The sequence below is a fragment of the Triturus cristatus genome, chromosome 1_2, assembly GCF_964204655.1.
Source record: "Triturus cristatus chromosome 1_2, aTriCri1.1, whole genome shotgun sequence".
Classification (NCBI taxonomy): Eukaryota; Metazoa; Chordata; class Amphibia; order Caudata; family Salamandridae; genus Triturus; species Triturus cristatus.
In genome coordinates, this window is record NC_140580.1 from 1037090615 (window position 1) to 1037110483 (window position 19869).

Below are 19869 nucleotides of genomic sequence, written 5' to 3' on the forward strand. Positions count from 1 at the left end.
AAATACTGCCCCTGGCCAGTCCTGTAAATACCGACCCCAGCCTGCCCTGTAAATACCGCCAAGCACAGTCCTATTAATACAGATACAAGCTAGCCCTGTAGCAATCATAGACAACATGCAGCACAGGTGGGGTCTATATAGGTTACACCTGTAGTATACATACCGACCCCAGCATGATTGTAAATACCGACCCCAGCCTGTCCTGTAAATACTGACCCCAGTCTGTCCTGTAATGATCAGAGACAACCCGAGGGACAGGATGGTTGTAAGGGATATTTTTGCCCTTTAAATACCAGCCACAGCCTGTCCTGTAAATAACAAACGCGGTCCTACCTCCGAAACATGCGTGATTAATTCTAAATGTTCAGGGATGCGGAAATATCTTCACATTTTGCTAGCATCACACGTGATGCATGCTACTTGACAGGCATGTCACAGCCAAGGCAGGCAGGGGTCGACAGTGGATCTAAAAGCCTGTACACCAACCTAGTCTTAAAAGCATTTGGCAAGCAAAGTGTGCACAGTGTCTTTAGAAATGCCTGTACAAACTTTAACTTTTGGTTATTTTATTATCAAAATCGTACTGCAAAATACACCATTTTAACCTATTTTAAAAAAATATATATATAATTCTCGAGGGGAGACCCCCTCTAGCCCCACAAACACCCCTCAGGACAGTCACACTTCAGTCATTTTACGCCCACCACTTTAAAACTTCACCACCACTGTTCGCTATTAGAATAGGAGCGGGTAAATCAACGTTAGCCAACCAACTGAGGTAATACGGGACTCTGTACCTACTGTAATCCTACTGTATTTCGACAGTGCATGCACCAAATGCATTTTTTGGTGTTTTGTGAATTCTTTCTGTGTATGTTACCTATTAGAAATAATACTGGTATGGATCTTAATGGAATACGGGAGCCATTTTTGCCAATGGAGCTGAACAGGGTGGTTGTCACTGATTCACAGCTCCCTCGTGCAAACCCCCCCTCCCCCAACATGCACAACAATTCTTAATGTGTGCACTACTAAACTCAAAACAACCCCACATTTGTATTGCCTTTGATTTTCTCCTTAGGGCACATTCTGTTTTGTTATGCCGCAGGGGCTTTTACCTCTGAATAAATCTCATTACATAAATGATAGCCTCACTCACTGGGTGTGAGTCTTATGAGGGGTGAGTTTTCTTCAGCACCACCCACCAGCTGACAAACAACACTACCTCTCGAGGCCAGAGTGTCCTCCACCCTCAAATTCAGTTTTTTCAGCTGTACTTGCTTTTTCTGTTTAAACTCTCCCCAGGAGTGCAAATCTGCAACGCATTGGAATACAGAGGAGGTGGTCACTTGCTGCCACAGCCCATTAGACTAATGCCAGTGGTATAATTTTAGCCCCCGCTGCCCCCACACCCCCTCCGGCACTGTGCACGGGCAGCAGGCCCCTGGTCTGAGGGCTCCTGACTGGGTCTGGATCGTGGGGGCCCTTCCATGTACTTTGCAGCTGGCCACCTCAAGTTTCATTACGCCAATGACTAATATGTCTATTGTTCTTGAAGCCAGAAAATGAGTCCCCATGTGAGAACCATCCTGCCCGAAACTGGGAATCTGGGGAGACACAACACTTCTACCATTAAAGGCCATCGACTGAATAGCTCCTGCAACAAATGATAATTCAGAGTGACTGAAAAGAGGAAAGAGAAGACAGAATTAGCATCTTCATGTGGTGCTAATATAATCATTGACCTTGGAGGCGGTCGAAAACTCTAGTTGTTATCCTTTCCCTCCTTATGCATGCCTGGCTGCAGCTAATCTGGTGAGGGGCAATAACTAGCAGTATGTGGTCAGTTCAGCTATACTCAAAGACCAGGGCAGCTTCGTTTGCATGGTCCAAACTGGTGCTAGCCTTAGAGATCACCCATTTACCTCCTTTCGGCACACCTTCTGGTGCTTATATGTGGCCAGGCTAATGGCTTGCTGAACGACTCATCATGTTTGGTTCCCTATAACGAGTGTCCCCTCTTCCCGTTCCATAGTCTATTTACCTCTCTGCCTCATTTTCTAATACTCCATTTGTATTTCCTCAAACACCATTTGTTGTGATGGCTGAGGGTTGTTTACTTCTCTGTGCTCACAGCCCACTTGCCTCTCCACATCTGTCTCCTGCCATCCTACACCCTCTTCCGGGCCTGTCCAAGATCCTTGTGTTGAACTGCCCAAGTTGGGGCAGCAATCGCTGTAATTATTATTTGGTTGTGTCCCGAGCCTCTCCCGGCTGCCTTGATGCCAACAGCTGGGCTCTCGTTGAGGATAGTGACTTCTGGGCTTGAGGGCTACTGCATTGTTACATCTACTTGATTCCCCCAGACACAGCAGCGGGTTGATGAAGATCATGAGTAGTAGTCTCACAGAATATCATGTGCAAATATATTGTCTGACATAAATATAACTTTACAAGTATTGTTCCCCATGCAATCCCCTACTATCTCCTATAATGCCATTGTGTTTTCCCCACTGTCTTTTTCACCCTTCCACCTAAATGTTTCTGCGATTTCTCTGCATTCTGTTCCACACTGTACTTAGAATTTTTTCAAAACTGACACATGGTACCAGAAGATCACATGGTCACCCTTTTTCTCAACGTTGATGGCTCCAAGCAGAAGTTTCTTATGAAATCCTGTCCCTGCTCCATCGGCTTTTTGACTCCTTCTCACATTGCTGATGGGACCGCTTGTGTCCAAGGCACAGCCTCTCAAGGCACCAATGGACAAAGAGAACACTAACTTCAGATGATATACTCACTATATTGAAGATATCATTGAGGGCATCATCTGAAGCATGTTGTTGTTTATATCATGTGTGTTCTCATTGTCTAATGATACCTCGAGAGCCGCTGCTGTTTGCAATATCTAGTACCATTGCCCACCTTGCGCTATGGGCTGTTCCTGTGGTTTTTGTACTAACATTGTCTCAACATTAGGCCAAGGGCAAGACAGTTCTAGTGTCCTGAACCATGCTAATGAGACCATTGAGACTGACTAAGAGTGGGGATGAGGTTCAATAGATATCTACTGAGTGCATCTTTGCTCAAGGACCTGGGAGTCGTGCTAAAGAAGTGAAACTATGTTGTATCACATTACTAGCACTCAGTGAGTGACAATGCGCACCAGGGCGGGCAGCTCAATCCTTAATGAGACCGTGCTGCAATGCACGAGAGCCACTCCTAATGTCGGAGACTGTGACCTGTAGAGTGAGACGTGCACCCAATTTGCTCCAATGAGTATAACTCACACTGTGTGAATGGGGTTTTGCTCCAAGAGCAAAGACTCACAATGTGTAAGATTGTGTTTAATGAAGTGAGATTCACACCCAGTGAGTATTTTTGTGCTTAAAGGCAGTAGGGTGACATGCAATAAGCGAAGCTGTAATTGAAATCAACAGATTTACACCTAAGGTGTACGATTATACTTGTTTTGCAATGCTGCCTTTTTGTGTGCTTCTGCCAGGTGTGACACTCACACAATATGAGTGACAGCAAGGCATGAGACGCATAACTAATGTACCACACTGTGCTCCAAGACATAAGAGCCGAAGTCAATGAGTGAGACAATGTTTTAAAGACTGAGTGAGACTTGCACCAAGTGAGAAAGACAGTGCACCACTTTGTGGGACTCACACCAAGTAATAGAACTTCTCTACCAAGAATTGAGACTTGCAAACAACTGATACGACCGTGTTTCACTGGCTCCACTGCTGAGACTCACATCCAGTGATTGAAGCTGAATTTGCTCCCTTCTGCTCTATAGGGCCTCGATGCATCGCCTTTCTTTGCTTAGCTTTGTGCTCCCTTGCTCTCTAGCTATGCTCCATGCGCCGACTCCTGGTCTGGATTCTACAGCTACGGTCTCTGTAAAACATCTCTGTCCAGATCCAGGGATTTAGAGCACCTAGAAGGGTCTCTGTGACATAAGACGCTTGATATTATATACTGCTGTAGTTTATTCACACTTTTGGACAATGTTTTTAGTGGAATGAGGTAGCAAGCAGGTGTTGCCAAAAGCACCAGGCCTCTAAAGCAGAGCCAAAAGTAGGTCATCCCGCACTTTCACCACCAGGGGGAGCACTGCGGTGCATTAAGATGAGATTCCAACCTCTGCATTTCCCCCAGTAACACAACCCTGCATCTGTCTCTAGTCTCTGTTCCTATCTTGGAACATGTGAGATAAATGAACAGAAACCCGTAGTAATACCCTACTACACGGATACATCTGGTGCACTTGAAAAGTCCACAATTTGGCAATCAGGGGAAGCCAGAGACATAGTAAATTCTGCCTGACCCACATTTGCCAAGGTGACAGCACTATTTTACGAGAGATGCTTTGGCTAATACACTTTACTACAGGTGCTTTACAATCACCAGTTACCACCATTATGTTCAATTGTATACAATTGTATACCATGTAATTGTTTATGAATGTTCCCATTGCTCCAGTAGAGGGCTGTGACTTTTGTTTTTTGAAACAAGGTATACTGTGGTCAGAAGTCGAGATCTTTGATTTTAATTCCTCAGTCAACTGAGTTTAAACTTTTGGCTAAATTGGTTGAGGTGGCCTCTGGTCGAGGAGACCAGCAGATTATTTTCAGGGGGCTGCCAGGGGTCGTACTGGCATAGGGGGGATCTGAAACAAGCGCTGCTGTGATAGGTTAGTGTGTGGGGCGTTTTGGCTCCTTGTGGGCCTGTTTTATGGTCGGGTGGGCCAGTTTTACCTTGATTTCCCTGATACTGCCACAAATATTGTGAACACAGATTGCAAAACACCTATAAAGCGTGTTCAAAAGTTCCCCCATTTGCAAACGTGGAGCATTTTTTCATCTTTCTGAATCACTAGTGGGGACCACGGACCAGTTTTATTTTGGAGGCCCAGCATACTTCCTATCTCGGTCGACCTTGAGGCTGGCTCTTGATATTGGACATGAAGTACAGTGGTCCAAGGAAATGAAAGGTTTGTATCTGTCAGTCTCTTCAATGGCCGCTACAAGCACATTTTTCATAAACTCGAAATAAACTTTTGCGATTTTATGTCATTTTAGTCTCATTTATTTAGGTTATTTGTGCTTTAGGTAATTGTATTTATTTTAGCACGTTCTTATAATTTCCAACAATAACCTTTTAATACATCAGAAATGGCATAAGGGCCAAATCATTTGACGTTTAATTTTGATTTTCTCACTCATTGACAACCAGTCTGAGCCCCCTAACTCCATAAATTCTATGGCTCATGAGAGATGGTGCAATCATTGCGCGAAGAAGAGGAGTGTGGAAGCAGCGTGCGTCAGCATTCTGAACTTCCAATGGTGTGCTCTGTGCCAAGTGCAGAGGCTGTGCTTTCTTGGCACTACTTCCCAAGAGAGCTTTGTGAGTGACTGTGTGGGCTCCCTCCCATCTGCTTAGCTGCTCCACTGATAAGGGCACACGTCCCTTGAGGGCCAGCACAGAAGGCCTGCTCCAAGGCGATGATCTGACAGCGGGAGAGCGGAGGACTACAGTACATACATGACGTCAGAGTTAGCTCCGCTGCTCTGTGGGTGCGCGCGTGGCGCTATATCCTGGAGGAAGCGCAATCAGAGCATGGGAAATATAAGTGTTTAAACCAAACTCTCCCATTGGCCAGACTCTTTTTAGACTTGAGGCCCAAGTCCTGCAAGTTCTCTCTCTCCTTATAACTTTCCGCCCACTCAGAGAGGGCCTTTTAACTACACCGAAAGCACACTGCTTGACCAGAACTGTAATAAAACAAACAAGCATTGGCAAAGATGGACTCGACTTTGGGTTTTGACATTGCAGACCTTTTGGCTCACTCAGTCATTTGTGCCAATGTTATTCAGCATTGGCAAAATAAAGAAAATGGTTAATAATGATGATGCTAAGATATGGCCAAAGACAAAGAAAAACAAGATGCAGTGAGGAATATATGGACACGTTCGACATCACGTATTCATACATGAATGAATGAAATATAATTTATATACCGCACAGCTGCGCCGACAGAACCATCCCGGCACTCAAGCTTGGAAAGTGGAAAGAATTTCCAGTTCCCTAAAGAAATAAGTTTTTAGCGAGGTTTGGAAGGCTTTTTCCGAGTCCAACTCTATAAGAGATTTAGGAAGCAAATTCAATTTTTTTGTTGTAAAATAAACAAAGGGGTGTCCCCCTGCCTCTCCTTATGTATCTTCGGGATAAATGTAAATCCCTGATTGGGGTGACAGAGGGTTCTATTAGGGAACTGGTGTTTAAATCTTCTTTGTAAATAGAAAGGGCCGGAGAGGTGAAGAGCCCTATAGGTGATGGCAGGGGCTTTGAACACTATCCTTTGTTTGATGGGAAGCCAATGTAAGGATTTCAAATTCTGCATAGATGAATGTCTTTTAGGACATCTCAAAATGAGGTGAGCTGCAGCATTTTGAAGTAGCTGTAATTTGCTGAGTAGTCCAAGGTACAGTGAGTTTGCGCAATCAAACTCAGCCGTGATCATTGCGTGGATTGACATTTTATGAGACTGATCCAGCAAAAGTATTTTTAAAGATTTTAAGAGCAAAAAAACAGGTGGCCATGATCTTTCCCACTTGAGGCTCAAATGATAACTGATTATCAAAAATGACACCAAGGTTCCTGACTATTTATTTCTTTAGATATGCATCATTACGCTGTTGGGGCCACATCATGATGATTTATATGTACGCATGCATCACCAGGCATGTGCACGCATCTGTTATGATGCAAGTTGCAGTGGCCTCCTGGTCAGGGCTCTGCTACTTATGATTTTACAAATTAAGCACTGCTATTAGGCAACAGGTATACAATAAATTACGAGAGAGCAGGGTAGGCAAATTGGGGATGGAGGAGAAGGGGGGAGGGGTGGATGGCCGGTGCAAGGAACAAGACAAGAAGGAGCGCTTGTTTTAAGGTGAGTTTGGTACCTAAAGGGTTGTTCCAGGTGAGCTGTAATAAGACCCACCTGTAAAATGTCTATGACTATGATGCAAAGAAATCAATATGTTTCCTATGACCACCAGTTTGCCATCTTCCCTTCCTTTGCCCCTTCAGAGTGCCTGAAAGTTTCACACAGCTTCACATTTCCACCACTGCCATCTGTATGCCTGTGTGCTAGTCCTAAATGCTGAGCTTTCTCAACATTCTCACCATCTAAGGATAAAAGCAGGAGCCAATGTTGGGGCTTATGGAGCTATCTTGGCCTCTCTAGGCCTTGCATCCTGCTTTCTGGCTACAAGCATCACTTCTGTACACAAGGCGTGCAGAGGCGACATAGGGTCAGCACATGCTTGTGCTTTTCTCTGCCCTTCCCTGCTCAAAAGTTAAGGATACGACATGGGGGCAGGATGAAGAAATCAAGTGACCACATCAGGCACATGAACTGCGCACACCAAACTTCCAATACAGGCTACGCCTTCAACACTTTCCTTCTGTAAAGGGGCACAATCCTGACCACTGTTGGTCATAAATTCATGTGGACGCCAGGAACTATGCCACAAAAGGGTCGAAATCCCACTCAGATAGCGTGAAACAATATGACTTTAGCATTGGTGATTGTGAGAGGTGGAGGACTGTGTCAAGAGAACTGTTTATGTTGTCTTTTTACTGGGGGCCAGTTTAGGTCGAAGGAATGGTGTTTACTAACTGAATAAAGAAATTCCTTGGCTGGTTCAGGTATAACACTAATGACTATTTATATAGAAAAAAACACACACTGAATGGTATTGAGACACTTATACGCTTTTTTTATACTCACCCAAGTCATCAGTATCAATAATCGACATTTGAAGGATGAATAGCCGAGCCAGCCCTTTCCGGATTATAAAATGTGGTCTACGGTTTTCAGAAGGCTCTCAGCCCATCAAGTTAGGTCATCATTAGAAAGCGTCTTTACTCCTGCTGAAGTACCACCCCGCCCTGGTCAGAAGTCTGCTGTTACGCAGTAATGGTGCGGCCCCGCCCACGAGGGGTAGATACCATCTCATTGCTCTGTACAGCTCATCTCTGAAGTAACATTCCATCAGAGCTCTGAGTGCACCAGGCCCTGTCTCCGAGGGCGGGAGCTCGGGGAACGGCTGGCTCCTGCTTGGCTAATAACTATCCATTATGATTTTACAAGGGACCCGCAGACATCTCTCCGCTTCACACTGGTGCCTTGAGCTGAAACTCATAACATTAGCTGGGAGACTCCCCGATTTTTGCATATGAAAGTTCAAGCATGGTACCACGTTTTCAGCACTGTCCTAAGGAAGGAGGGTGTATCCCAAGGAAGGGACGTGGTCCCAAGGAATGGGTGTGGTCCTAAGGAAGGGATGTGCAATGTTTTTATAATACAAATAAAACCTCACAGAGATTCAAACCAGTATTGGCAAAGTCGATAGGTTTCGCCTATGCAAGATCTATTGACTGTCAATTTTTTTTTTACACGTCACACAGCAGCGAAAGCTACAGGGCAACATTGTTCACAGTAAAAAAAAGCATTTGCAATGCAATCGGTCTCGCCTTTGAGACCTTATATGTATGTAGCTATGCAGCACATTAGCCTGGGTGCTGAAACATCTTCTGTTCTTTAACATGGAGGGAAAGTAAGTACCAAACTGCTGACACGCCAGGTATGGGAACACATGGAGAGAAATATTGCCTGTTAGCAGGAAATAGTATAGTCCAAAGCTCTGTTTTTAATATAAAATCAGGGACTTCGGTGAACATAACACTGAAAATACAAAATTTGAAAAAAATGTTATTGTCTATGGGTGCTCGTGGAAGACAATTTCTATGGACTGGAATCTAGAGAATGCTAAAGTGATTCTGGTATCTTACTCAGCTCTGCTGGTCGTTTTCTATCAAGAAAGTTAAATAGAGGCAGTTGCCAGAAAAATAAAAAAAGAAAGTCCCTCAGCAGAAAGCAATTCGGGTATTTTACCGACCTCTACTGGTCGTTTTCTATCAAGACAGTTAAATAGAGGCAGTGGAACAAGAAAAAAGTCCCTAAGCGGAAGCAGACAAGTCCTAGGGCTGATCCCCGGAGCACACAAAGTACATACACATATAAGTATATACTAAAGTGTATACAAGAGGTCTTGAATGCTCGACCTGAAAAGTACTATGACATGGACACTGTTGACTGCGTCATATTGTTTCTTTTACTTCTTAAAATGTTGCCAAATCTCTGCGGGGGGTGAGGGGTCAGGGGTTGGGCAAAAAAATGGGCTGAAGAGAAGGGAGTGTGGGGTTGAAGCAACAGCAGGTATCTGAGAGGGGAGTGTGGGACGTGGGGATACTGTACAGTGCCATGCACTATGCTAGAGTACAGGGTATAAAGTAAAAAATAGTACCTGGAGCAGTGTGGGGACAGTGGAAGGACTCTGCCTGCAAACAGGAAGCTGTGCTAGGCCCATGCTCCATGGCAGGTACAGAAAAACCTTGAAGAATGCAGGAGGAAGTAGGAGGCATGCCCATTAAAAAGCAAGGAAACAAGGTTGACCTGAGAGCGAATCAATGGTAAGTGTTGATAAATAATGGGCAGGCTCTAAGCCTGTTCTTATGCTTTTTTGAAAAAAACAACAATAGTTTCACTAAAAGCGCATGCACACCACAGGCAAAACCTAAAAATGGCCTCTATATTGTACATGGAATTTTCTACTTTCCCTACATCTATGCCGTTGCAAAATTATTTTTTTGCAAACCACAAACCTGCAATATTTCTATACTATTACTACTTGATGCAGAAAACGGACATACCATTTTTTAGTTAACTTTAGAATAATTTTCCTTGTGATTTTGAAACCAGACGGATGTTCGCAATCATTTAAATTTTAAAGAACATTCAATGGGGTGTGAAAGCTTCGATTTCAATGTGAAATCCCAAATGCAGAAGAATACTTTACAAAACATGTGTGGGAAGTGTGTAATTTGCAAAAATTACTGAACGTTTGGACGTGAAAAACGTTGCACCCCCCTAGTCCTGTAACACACAATCTCACAGCTGGGTCTCAATATAAGTACGGTGTTCTTATAGATCGCTTCACAATGCCAAAATGTGTCTTATGGCCAATCATTTCAGAATGAAGGAGCAGTGCTAAACATGCAGGCTGGTGTTAATTAATCTCCTGGAAAGCGCATGGGTTTCAAGAGTATTCCAGATTTGAGAGCTCAGAGCTGAGAATCGGAGGCCACCAAGCAATGTTGTCTTGAATGACGAGGCTAACTCAGGTAATAGAATTAGCACTAGCCTGATAACGCACCCATTCTCCCTAGAGACAACTCGAGCCCCAAAAATGGCATGTTCTGTGCTGTGTGAAGGGCAGAAAGTAGTGCAGCACCAGATTTTGTAAGACCTGTCTGCCAATGATGGCATTAGCGGAGTTTGCACTAGCAGGTCTGGATTAATCAGAGAATCACTCCGTGGTGCAAAGGCCACTACAGTGTCTACCCTTGAATGTGTATTGAAAGCAAAACCTCCAGGACATATTTATACTTGCAAACTGCATCACAGTTTCAGACATGTAAGATGTGTGTTATTGGGTCAGACACACATGTTGTTTGTATGTATATCAGGAGAAACACAGCTTCTCTCCTTGCTTGTGCCTGCTTTTCTTCACATGTGGATTTGGGACAAAGTCAGATCACACAATTTTAGAAAATCTGGATCCTCACCAAAACCTAAGATTTTTGTGCGGTCCCACCCTCGACATGCCGGCCTTGAATATATCAGCAGACAATGTTCCAAAGGGGTTAGGTTCAGCACGACAGGAACATTCCAGTGCACAATAGGTTTTGCATGTGAAAGCTGATCCGTTGCTACTGTTTGTGGTGCTTTGGGTGCTTGCCTCGCTTTGCTTCATTTAGTACCACACATGCACCAGTGTTAACCCTGTGTAAATCTGGCCCAAGGAGGCTAGAACCCATGCCTTGGTGACCAAGGTTCCATAAAAGGTCAAAACTAGTAGAGGGAAGGCGTGGTCTCTCCAGTGGTTCTCATCAGGAGGTGGGAACTTATGTCCTTTCCAGGGCGATTGATGCACATATTGAAAATGCCCATGATAGTAACTGATCTTTGTAGGTATTGGCTAGTGCATTATTCCAACCTAGGCAGCCGGCCCCCATTTCCCTAAATTAGTAATCCAGTGTTGGAAGAAGAGTGCTTCACCACACACCTTTCCACTTCAGATGACTTAAGTGTTAACTGGGAACTCATGAAGTGAGAAATAAATTGTAGACAGGATGCGAAGGCAGATGAGGATTAAAATGATGTGTCAGAGAAGGTGTCACAAAGACCACACTTATGGGTTGCCAAGTCTGGTCATCTCCACTGTGTCATCAACGTAGACACCAAAGCCAAACCAAAATGATGTGTAGGGTACACAGTAGGCCATGCCTGTGCATCAGGAGGCAATGAGACGAAAGCCTGAATATGGCTATAATAGACTATTTATCATTGAAAAGGATTGAATGTAACTTCTGTTGACAACCCTAATCCAGATGGAATATACAGCCTTCCATTTTTTCCTGCCTCTTAGCATGGGTGGAACGAATGTTTTATTAATTTTCAGTTAGGCCAAAATGCCAAAACATGTGGGTTGTGGAGCATTTTGGTAAAGCAAAACAGCAAAAAAGTATGTAACTCACAGCGCGTTCTTGAGAGGGTATTTGGACAAAATATCAAGTCAGTAATATAGAGCTACATTAAGATCGAGCATTTAATATTGTAACACATAAATATTGTGATGCAGAAATGTTGTTAAGTATAATTAATTAATAATTATTTTTTAAATATTATTAATTATTTAATTGGGTAAAGATTATTTTTGCAGTTATATTTTAGGTGCGGGTTGTTGGGTTTGTAGGCATAGAAGGTGAGGAGTTAATTAAGTAATAATTAATAATGTAATATTCATGTATGAATTATTTAATTGATAATTAATTATATAAATTGTGTAAATATTATCTTTTTTAATTTATATTTTAGGTGTGAGTTGTGTTTGTAGGGGTATATGATTGGAAGTTAATTAAGTAATTATTAAATACCAATTAATTAATAATTTTAATTAAAATATGGAACTGATTTATAATTATGTACATTGTTTAATAAATATATTTGTTATGGTATATATTAGGTGTGGGTTGTGTTTTAGGAGGATAAGTTGGGAAGCTATTTAAGTCATAATTAATTAATAATTAATTATTCATGTGTTATTCACTATTTTAGTTAGAATGTTAATTGTGTTAGACTTTTTAAGTCATAATAAATAAACAATGAACTATTCATGTATTATTCATTATGTTATGTATTACTTAATATGTTAATTATGTTATACTTTTTTATTTAAATTATAGTTTAAATGTGGGCTATTAGGTATGTGGGGTCATATTGTGGGAATATAATGAAATAAATGAATAGCATAGTTAAAATACTGTGTGTGTTTGAGGTGAAGCACTTTCTCTACTGTTGCACAGACTGGGTTGGGAATAGTTATTTTTACCTCTCCTTAGTCCAACGCTTTCCCTACTGTTGCAACGACTGCAGTGGGAATAGTACAATTTACCTCTCTACAGTCCAACGCAGTCCCTACTGTTGCATAGACTGGAGTGGGAATAGTAAATTTTACTCATCTTGAGTTCAACGTTTACCAAACTGTTGCACCTACTGGAGTTGGAGTAGTACTTTTTACCTCTCCTCGTTTACCAAACTGTTGCACCTACTGGAGTTGGAGTAGTACTTTTTACCTCTCCTCGTTTACCAAACTGTTGCACCTACTGGAGTGGGAGTAGTACTTTTTACCTCTCCGTCGTCCGTCGTCCAACGCTTTCACTACTGCTGCACAGACTGGAGTGGGAATAGTACATTTTACCCCTCCTGAGTCCAGCACTTTCCCTACTGTTGCACTGACTGGAGTGGGAATAGTACATTTTACCACTCATGAATCCAACAATGTCCCTACTGGTGACCGACTAGAGTGGGAATAGTACATTTCACACCTCCGCAGTCCAATACTTTCCCTACTGTTGCACAGACTGGAGTGAAAATAGTAAATTTTGCGCCTCTTAAGTCCAACGCTTTCCCTATTGTTGCAGAAAATGCAGTGTGAATAGTATATTTATTATTCCTAGAATTCAATAGTTTTGTTAATATTGTTTAAATATATTATTATTATTATGCATTTGTGTATTTAATTTGATATTTTATATATATATTTTTTTATTTTTAAGATATTTTTAGTCAAATGTATTTTTTTCTATTGTTTACTTTTTTATGTATAACTAATTTGGCAGTTGTTAAATGTTTTTGCAGTTTATTTTTTAATTTGCTTTGCATATGTATATTGCAAGCTTCTACGGAAGTGAAACGCGTAGTGAAAAAACGAGGGTGAACACTTATGAGTACTGAGTCCTACATTTCCTGAGAGCGCGCTTTATTTTGCATTTCCAAGTTGGATTTCCACAGCCGGTTTGCTTCGCCGGAGTGCGGAGTAGCGCTGATTGTAAGGTGGATATATATATACATATACATATATATATATATTCACTTAAAAAACCATAGGTTTCACACATGTTATAACTCGCGCGCCCGCAATCCTCTGCTCATGACGTCACATATTACATCACTCATGACATGGTCAGTGGCATCACTCTTGACATCACTGATGACATCATCCTTGTGATAGAGTGGCGGTCGCGCGAGTTATAGTTATCTGAAGTAACTATAACGGGGGAATTTCATTGGTTTTTTACGAGTGAAATATCCACCTAACTATAACATGCGTGAAACCTATGGTTTTTTAAGTGAATTTGCAAGGTTTTTTAAATGCTAATTCCTAACTATAACGTGTGTGAAACCTATGGTTTTTTCAGTGAATTTGTATGGTTTTTTAAATGCTAAGGTATTTATGTATTATTATTTTTTTAAAATATTTATTTTTCAATAAACTACGTATTAAAAATATATATATTTTTTTTCTGGTTTTTCAACGTGCGCGCACGGTGCGTGCACCCCCGCATTTTATAAAAACAATTTTTTAATGATTTTTTCTGCCTTCGGGGTCCTTCAGGGACCCCCTGACAAAGGCTAGGGGGTCAGGATCTCTCTACCCTGCCCTCTTTTCACGTTCGCCACCTTCCTTTTCCACTCTTGCACTGAAAACAAACAAAATGGCGGCCGACACTTCCTGATTTCGACCGATTCGAACGTTGACTGACATGTAACAACCAATCAGAATTACGCTCGCGCACGTTAGAGTGCGCGCACGGTGCGCGCACGGTGCGCGCACGGTGCGCAGCTATAGCTATGTATGTGCTTTTAAATGCAATTTTCTCAGGAACTAATGAACAGATTGACTCCATATATGCAAAAGGCACATCCCTGACCTGAGGACTATCTCTCTGCCAAATTTCAAGTAATTCTGTTCAGCCGTTCGGGCTGTACCTTCGACTAAAGGTCCTATGGGAAAATGCATGGGGAAAACGCGTTTTGGGACCCCCCTTTTTTCTCGGCCCCCGCTTGACAAATCTCCCCGAGACTTTCAGGGTAGGAGCTGAGCGGAGTGCCCGATTAGTTTTGAAAATTTCGCGAAGATTCGTCAATCGGCGCCAAAGTTATTCAAAATAGAATATTGAGATTTCCTATGGAAACACGGTCCTAACTATAACTATCTACTGGTGACCGCCAGTAGATAATATACATGTTATATTAGTAAATTAAAAAAGTCACAAAATTATATTATTTACATGAATATTTTTAATAAAAGTTTTGCATTATATATGTGTACATAAACAAACACACATATATGTGTGGGTGTTTGTTCATATAAATATATATGTGCATATAGTTTTAAATATTATTTAAACATATTTAATTTATAATATATTAATGTTACATGTTAAAATATTAAATATTTACTATTTTAATATATATATATATATATATATATATATATATATATATATATATATATATGCTAAAAAACAATATTTCTGTATTAATGTATACAGTATTAATGTTAAAGAATATTCTTCTCCCGATATTATTGTTGTACTTACCATTATAAATATATGGAGACGATATTTTTAACATTGATATTTAGGACTCAATATTTCTGTAGGTCGATATTTGTGGTTTAGATATTATGCCATAGATGCCTTGGGACAAATGTCCTGAGATCCTTTTTTCTCCACGTAAAACAGCAGTGAAAGCGGAGAAAAATGCATGCCTAGTCTGCTGATTTATTTCATGGAAGGATGAAAAGGAATTCTGGCTTCCTCAGTCTCAGCAGTCTGTTCGTCGTCCATGGTTCTGAAAACAGAATTCACTCATTTGTGCACCCTTTCACGTTCCTATGCGAGGACCATATTCTCCCACTGGATCAAAACTCTATTGAAATGCCCAATCAGTAGGTGGGGTTGAAGCCAAACCTCCATACTCAACCAAATGTGTAGGTGGAACTAAAGAGATAAGCATGTCTGTGGGCAGGGACAATGCCTTGAGAAAGGATTGTTTGACCTGGGTTTCACACAAGAATGTCGTGGTCTAAAAATTGTCTTAAAAAAGTGTTCAAATATTGATTACAAAAATATTGCTCCATTCACTGCTTGTAAAAGAAGAATTGCTGGTACCCAAAGTTTTATTTAGAAGCCTGCGGCTGATGCTATCGAATGACAGGTGTGCTAAATACCAATGCTGTTTGGGTCTAAATCTGATGACTAAAAAATAAGTACTAAATCCCAAAAATAAGCGCCTGTGGGCAGGTTTTTACAGTCGATTTCAGTGATATTACCACTTTATTTTAGCTATCCGGTTGGCTAATGAGAGCCACTTTTATTTTGGTACTCGGGCCTTTTTTTCAATGGCGTCAGGCACAGGTAAAATCAGTGATCCGGTGGGGTGGGGTGGGGAGAAAGTCGATAGGTGACTAAAATTAAACAAAAAATAAATAAACGGCTTACTTTGCATGTGCCACATCGCCGAGTTGGCACTGCGGCGAGCGTAAGGTAAGTAGTTTTTTTTTTTTTTTTTTTTAATGTTACCTACCCTGTCGTCTGTCGACTAGCCCCTGTCACCCAGCCTCACCGCTCTTACCTGTGCCAGCCGCCACTGCTCTTTTTTGTCCCAGTCCAAGCCTGATCATGCACATATTAATTCAGTTCGCTAGTTCTTCGTTCACTAAATCAATCACTTTGCTATTTCTGTCATACTTTCATATGTATGTGTTCCTTCCTATGTTTATTCAGTCATTACGTAGCTTGCTCACTTAATGACTGACTTGCTAGTTCATTAATGTGATCACACTTTAATTGTTCAAAATGTTTACTCACCCTGCAATGTGAATGGGAAAGCACTCTTTTCTAAGCACATTCAATCTTCTCCAACTTATTTATTTCTTTGCTGCATATTTGGTTATTCTCCTAATCAGGGATTCAGCCACTATGAAAATGAATCCCATATTTATTAACAATCTCCCTTGGTAATATTTGGTCATTCACTCTCTTATTCACTTATTTGAATATTGTTTTTTTTTTAGTTGCTTACTCATTTAGACAATCTGTTATGCACCCAAGTACTCCTCTGTTCTATCACTCTCTCGTACTCTAATTTCAGTCTACCAAATTTGGCACTTCTGGAATTTTCCATTGCTTAGTGCAGCGCTTCAAAGTAGCCATACCTGTATATCTTATATCGGGTTGTAAATCCTTGACGGTGTCTTTCCACAAAGGATAGGTAGCTCCGTGAATGATGGAAGGGTCCTCTGTCTGAAATAAGCCAATCAAATTCCTTGGAGACATGTTGCTCAACTGTGGTGGCTTCCTGGTGGGCGGGCTGTACTGTGATATGGTCCCATATAAACAGGAAGGAGATGACCTCAACGAACCTCCAGTTCATGCTTTTCTCCCTGCCTTGCTCCTCTCATTCTTGCTCCATTCTGTGGAGTCCTGTTATGAGGAAGAGAGAGACAGACATAAGTGACCCAATTTAAAGGAAAAGTCAAAAAAGCAATACTATTTTATGGAGTATTCAGGCTTAATTCAGAGATCCAATGATCAACACAGACAACCAACATTTCAAGGGTAGAGGCAGATTAAATATGTTGTTTTGAAGGGCAAGGAGCAAAATCATACACTGTTGAAACCATACCGGGGTTGACTTTTATGAAAGAGAATTGAGTTGACTTATACAAACCTCTTCTTCTTCCTCAAACTAAAGGTAACAATGAAAGGCCTACATGTCTAGGAAAGGTCTACTTGCATGATATGCATCAGAGTATATTCTAGTGTTACCAGCCATACAAGGCTTTCAAAGGCTTTGATTTGTGAGGAAGGTGGCTGATTACACTCAAGAAAGTCTCCTTCTGTTCCAGTACAGGTTAATGCTGCGTTTCATAAGTCCAGAGATGGACAGAGTTACTTTTGCATTAGGAAACACTGAAGCTTCTGAGAGGCAATGTTATTCACATGTTGTTTGACATGTGGACTACTCAGACACATCCCTATTATCCACTGAAAGCATCAGTCTTCTTGTTTCATAGATAGGCAAATTCCCTCATACAGAAGTTCAAAATCCAATGTTGTCTTAAATGTTAGAATCATAAACACAAGAATTAGGGAGGTCAAGTAGGGCATGGCCTCTGATGCCCCCAGCCCTAAGTCTTAGAATGAGCACTTTGGCTCTTTCCAACTTTTCAGCCCCTCCTCCCTTTTCCCACAGTGTACACCTTCGACATTCGCAGACTCTATACGTCTTTTGTTCACTACAGGCAGTGCATGATGTTACTTCCCTTCCCAGCAGTGCGCTCATTTGAAGTGCTCTAGGTAGAAGCCACACTGCAGAGAAAAGTTCAAGGTCAGCAAAGCTATCAGGCAGGCAGTGGTGGGGGGATGGAAGGAGATAGCAGGATGGGGATGGACAAAAGTTCAGCTACTAAAGATGTGAAAAGGAATGTACCAGTCGTAAATCTATAAGAATTGATGGACATCATTATAACTGAATGAGTACACCAGTTTAGTTAAGGTATTCTTTAGCTTTTATCCTGAGGTCGGCTATCACGAAAAAAACATTTTGTGTTGGTTCTTGAGAAATTAGGGGCTATTGTTACTACCAAAACAACTTGTTTATAGGGGATAATATCCATTCAAACAAAGTTAAGTAAAGATTTAAGAACATTAATTGACCCTCTCCACATGCCTATTTAACAGGTAATAGATATTACTCATTATCATGACACACTTCCTAAACAGTTAAATGTAAACCATCTTCTGAATGACTACTAATCTGGCTTCAGGTTATGCTGCAGCATGGAGACCTCTACCTTAAACATCATTGAGGATGTCCTTTTGCCCACAGATGAAGATAACCCCTACCTCTTGCCTTGGTTGGTCTTCTCAGCTGCCTTCTACACAGTTGAACATAGCCTGTAGTCTCGAATGAGATTTTCAGGCAATGCCCTTCACTGATTCTCCTACCTTTTCATCTGACACCAGTAAATTCACATAGGCTCCTCCAGGTCCTAAAAGATGCCCATCACCTGCAGAGTCCCCAAAGGTTCCATACTGTCCCATGTCATCCTCGACCTCTGCATGGAGCCCTCTGCGCTCTACTCACAAATAATGGCATCATAATTCACCAACATGCCTATGATACAAAGGTCTACTTGAATGTCTCCTCCACTCCAAAAATCTAACCCCTCAAACACTGCTCATATCTCATCCCGACCTATATGTCCAGTGCTTTCCTGAAGCTCAACCCTACCAGGGTAAAATTCCTGTTATTTGTCAAGAACAGCATGCAAGATACAGTACAAACCTGATTCAATGACATGAACCTTGATGGCTACAGTGCAAACCTGACTCAAAGACATGAACCTCAGTGGCTTCAAACCCAAACGTTTACCTAATGCCAGGCTTCTTGGATACACCCTGGACACCAATATCACAGTCAAGCAACACAGTGCCAAAAAACAAAGATGGCCTTGTACCATCTCTCTCTTTTAAAGAACATGAAACAGTTTCATCCAGAAAGCAACTTCTGGACTGCTGATCAAGCCAACATAGTCTTGCATCTAGATGCTGGTAATACCCTACTCCATGGCCTCCACGATGCCACATTTAAGGCATCATGCTTGACAGAGCATTTATTTTCCAGTGCTTGAATACATATGATTTCATCACCCCTGTCCAGATGGAACCCTAGTAGCTCCCCTTACCCGCCTACAACATCTTCGAAAACAGTTGCTTTATTTACAAAATATCATGGCCAGTATTATTTTGCAGGGAAGTTTTCCACCTCTTAAGGCTTGGAAAGCCCACAGCCAGGAAACTATGGGCTGGAGACTGTGGACCTTGTTATGATTATGGCAGTCCATAGGACCGCCATACTGGTGGTGGCGGTCTGACCACCTCCACACTTCGGGCCTGCCCGCAGTATTCAGAAAGTGGAAGTTCGACCACCACAAGACCACTGGCTCCACCAGGATCTAAGATTCCGCTGGGACAAGGGTCTGCAACCAGCATGAACATGCTGGTGGTGATGCTCTCGGTAACGCCACACCTATCATGTGATGCCTTTTCACCATCTTTTTCATGGCAGTGAGCCCAACATGAAAAGGGTGGCAGGGAGGCAACTAAGGGAGCCCTAACATGGCCCCATTCTGTATCTGTACCTGGGGTTGTGTGCGGGGAGGAGGAAAGGTTGTGCCCCATGAAATTGTACCCCCTTTTCTGTACAGTATGGTATGCATGCCATACCATGCACGAACATGCTGCAGGTGCTGTCATGGTGTTAGGCTGCATGTTATGGCTCTCAGATAAGCTTAACAGCCCATTGCCTTGAGG

At 41.9% G+C, this 19869-nt stretch overlaps 1 protein-coding gene across 1 annotated transcript in view; it reads right to left on the bottom strand.

Annotated features, from left to right (window-relative positions):
* Nucleotides 1-19869, bottom strand: part of BRINP1 (BMP/retinoic acid inducible neural specific 1) — a 418088-nt gene that overhangs the window by 256795 nt on the left and 141424 nt on the right. Inside the window, exon 2 of the mRNA XM_085612183.1 lies at nt 16707-16974. Coding sequence (XP_085468309.1) covers nt 16707-16924 — 218 coding nt within the window. The 5' untranslated portion in view covers nt 16925-16974. The remainder of the gene's footprint in view (nt 1-16706; nt 16975-19869) is intronic.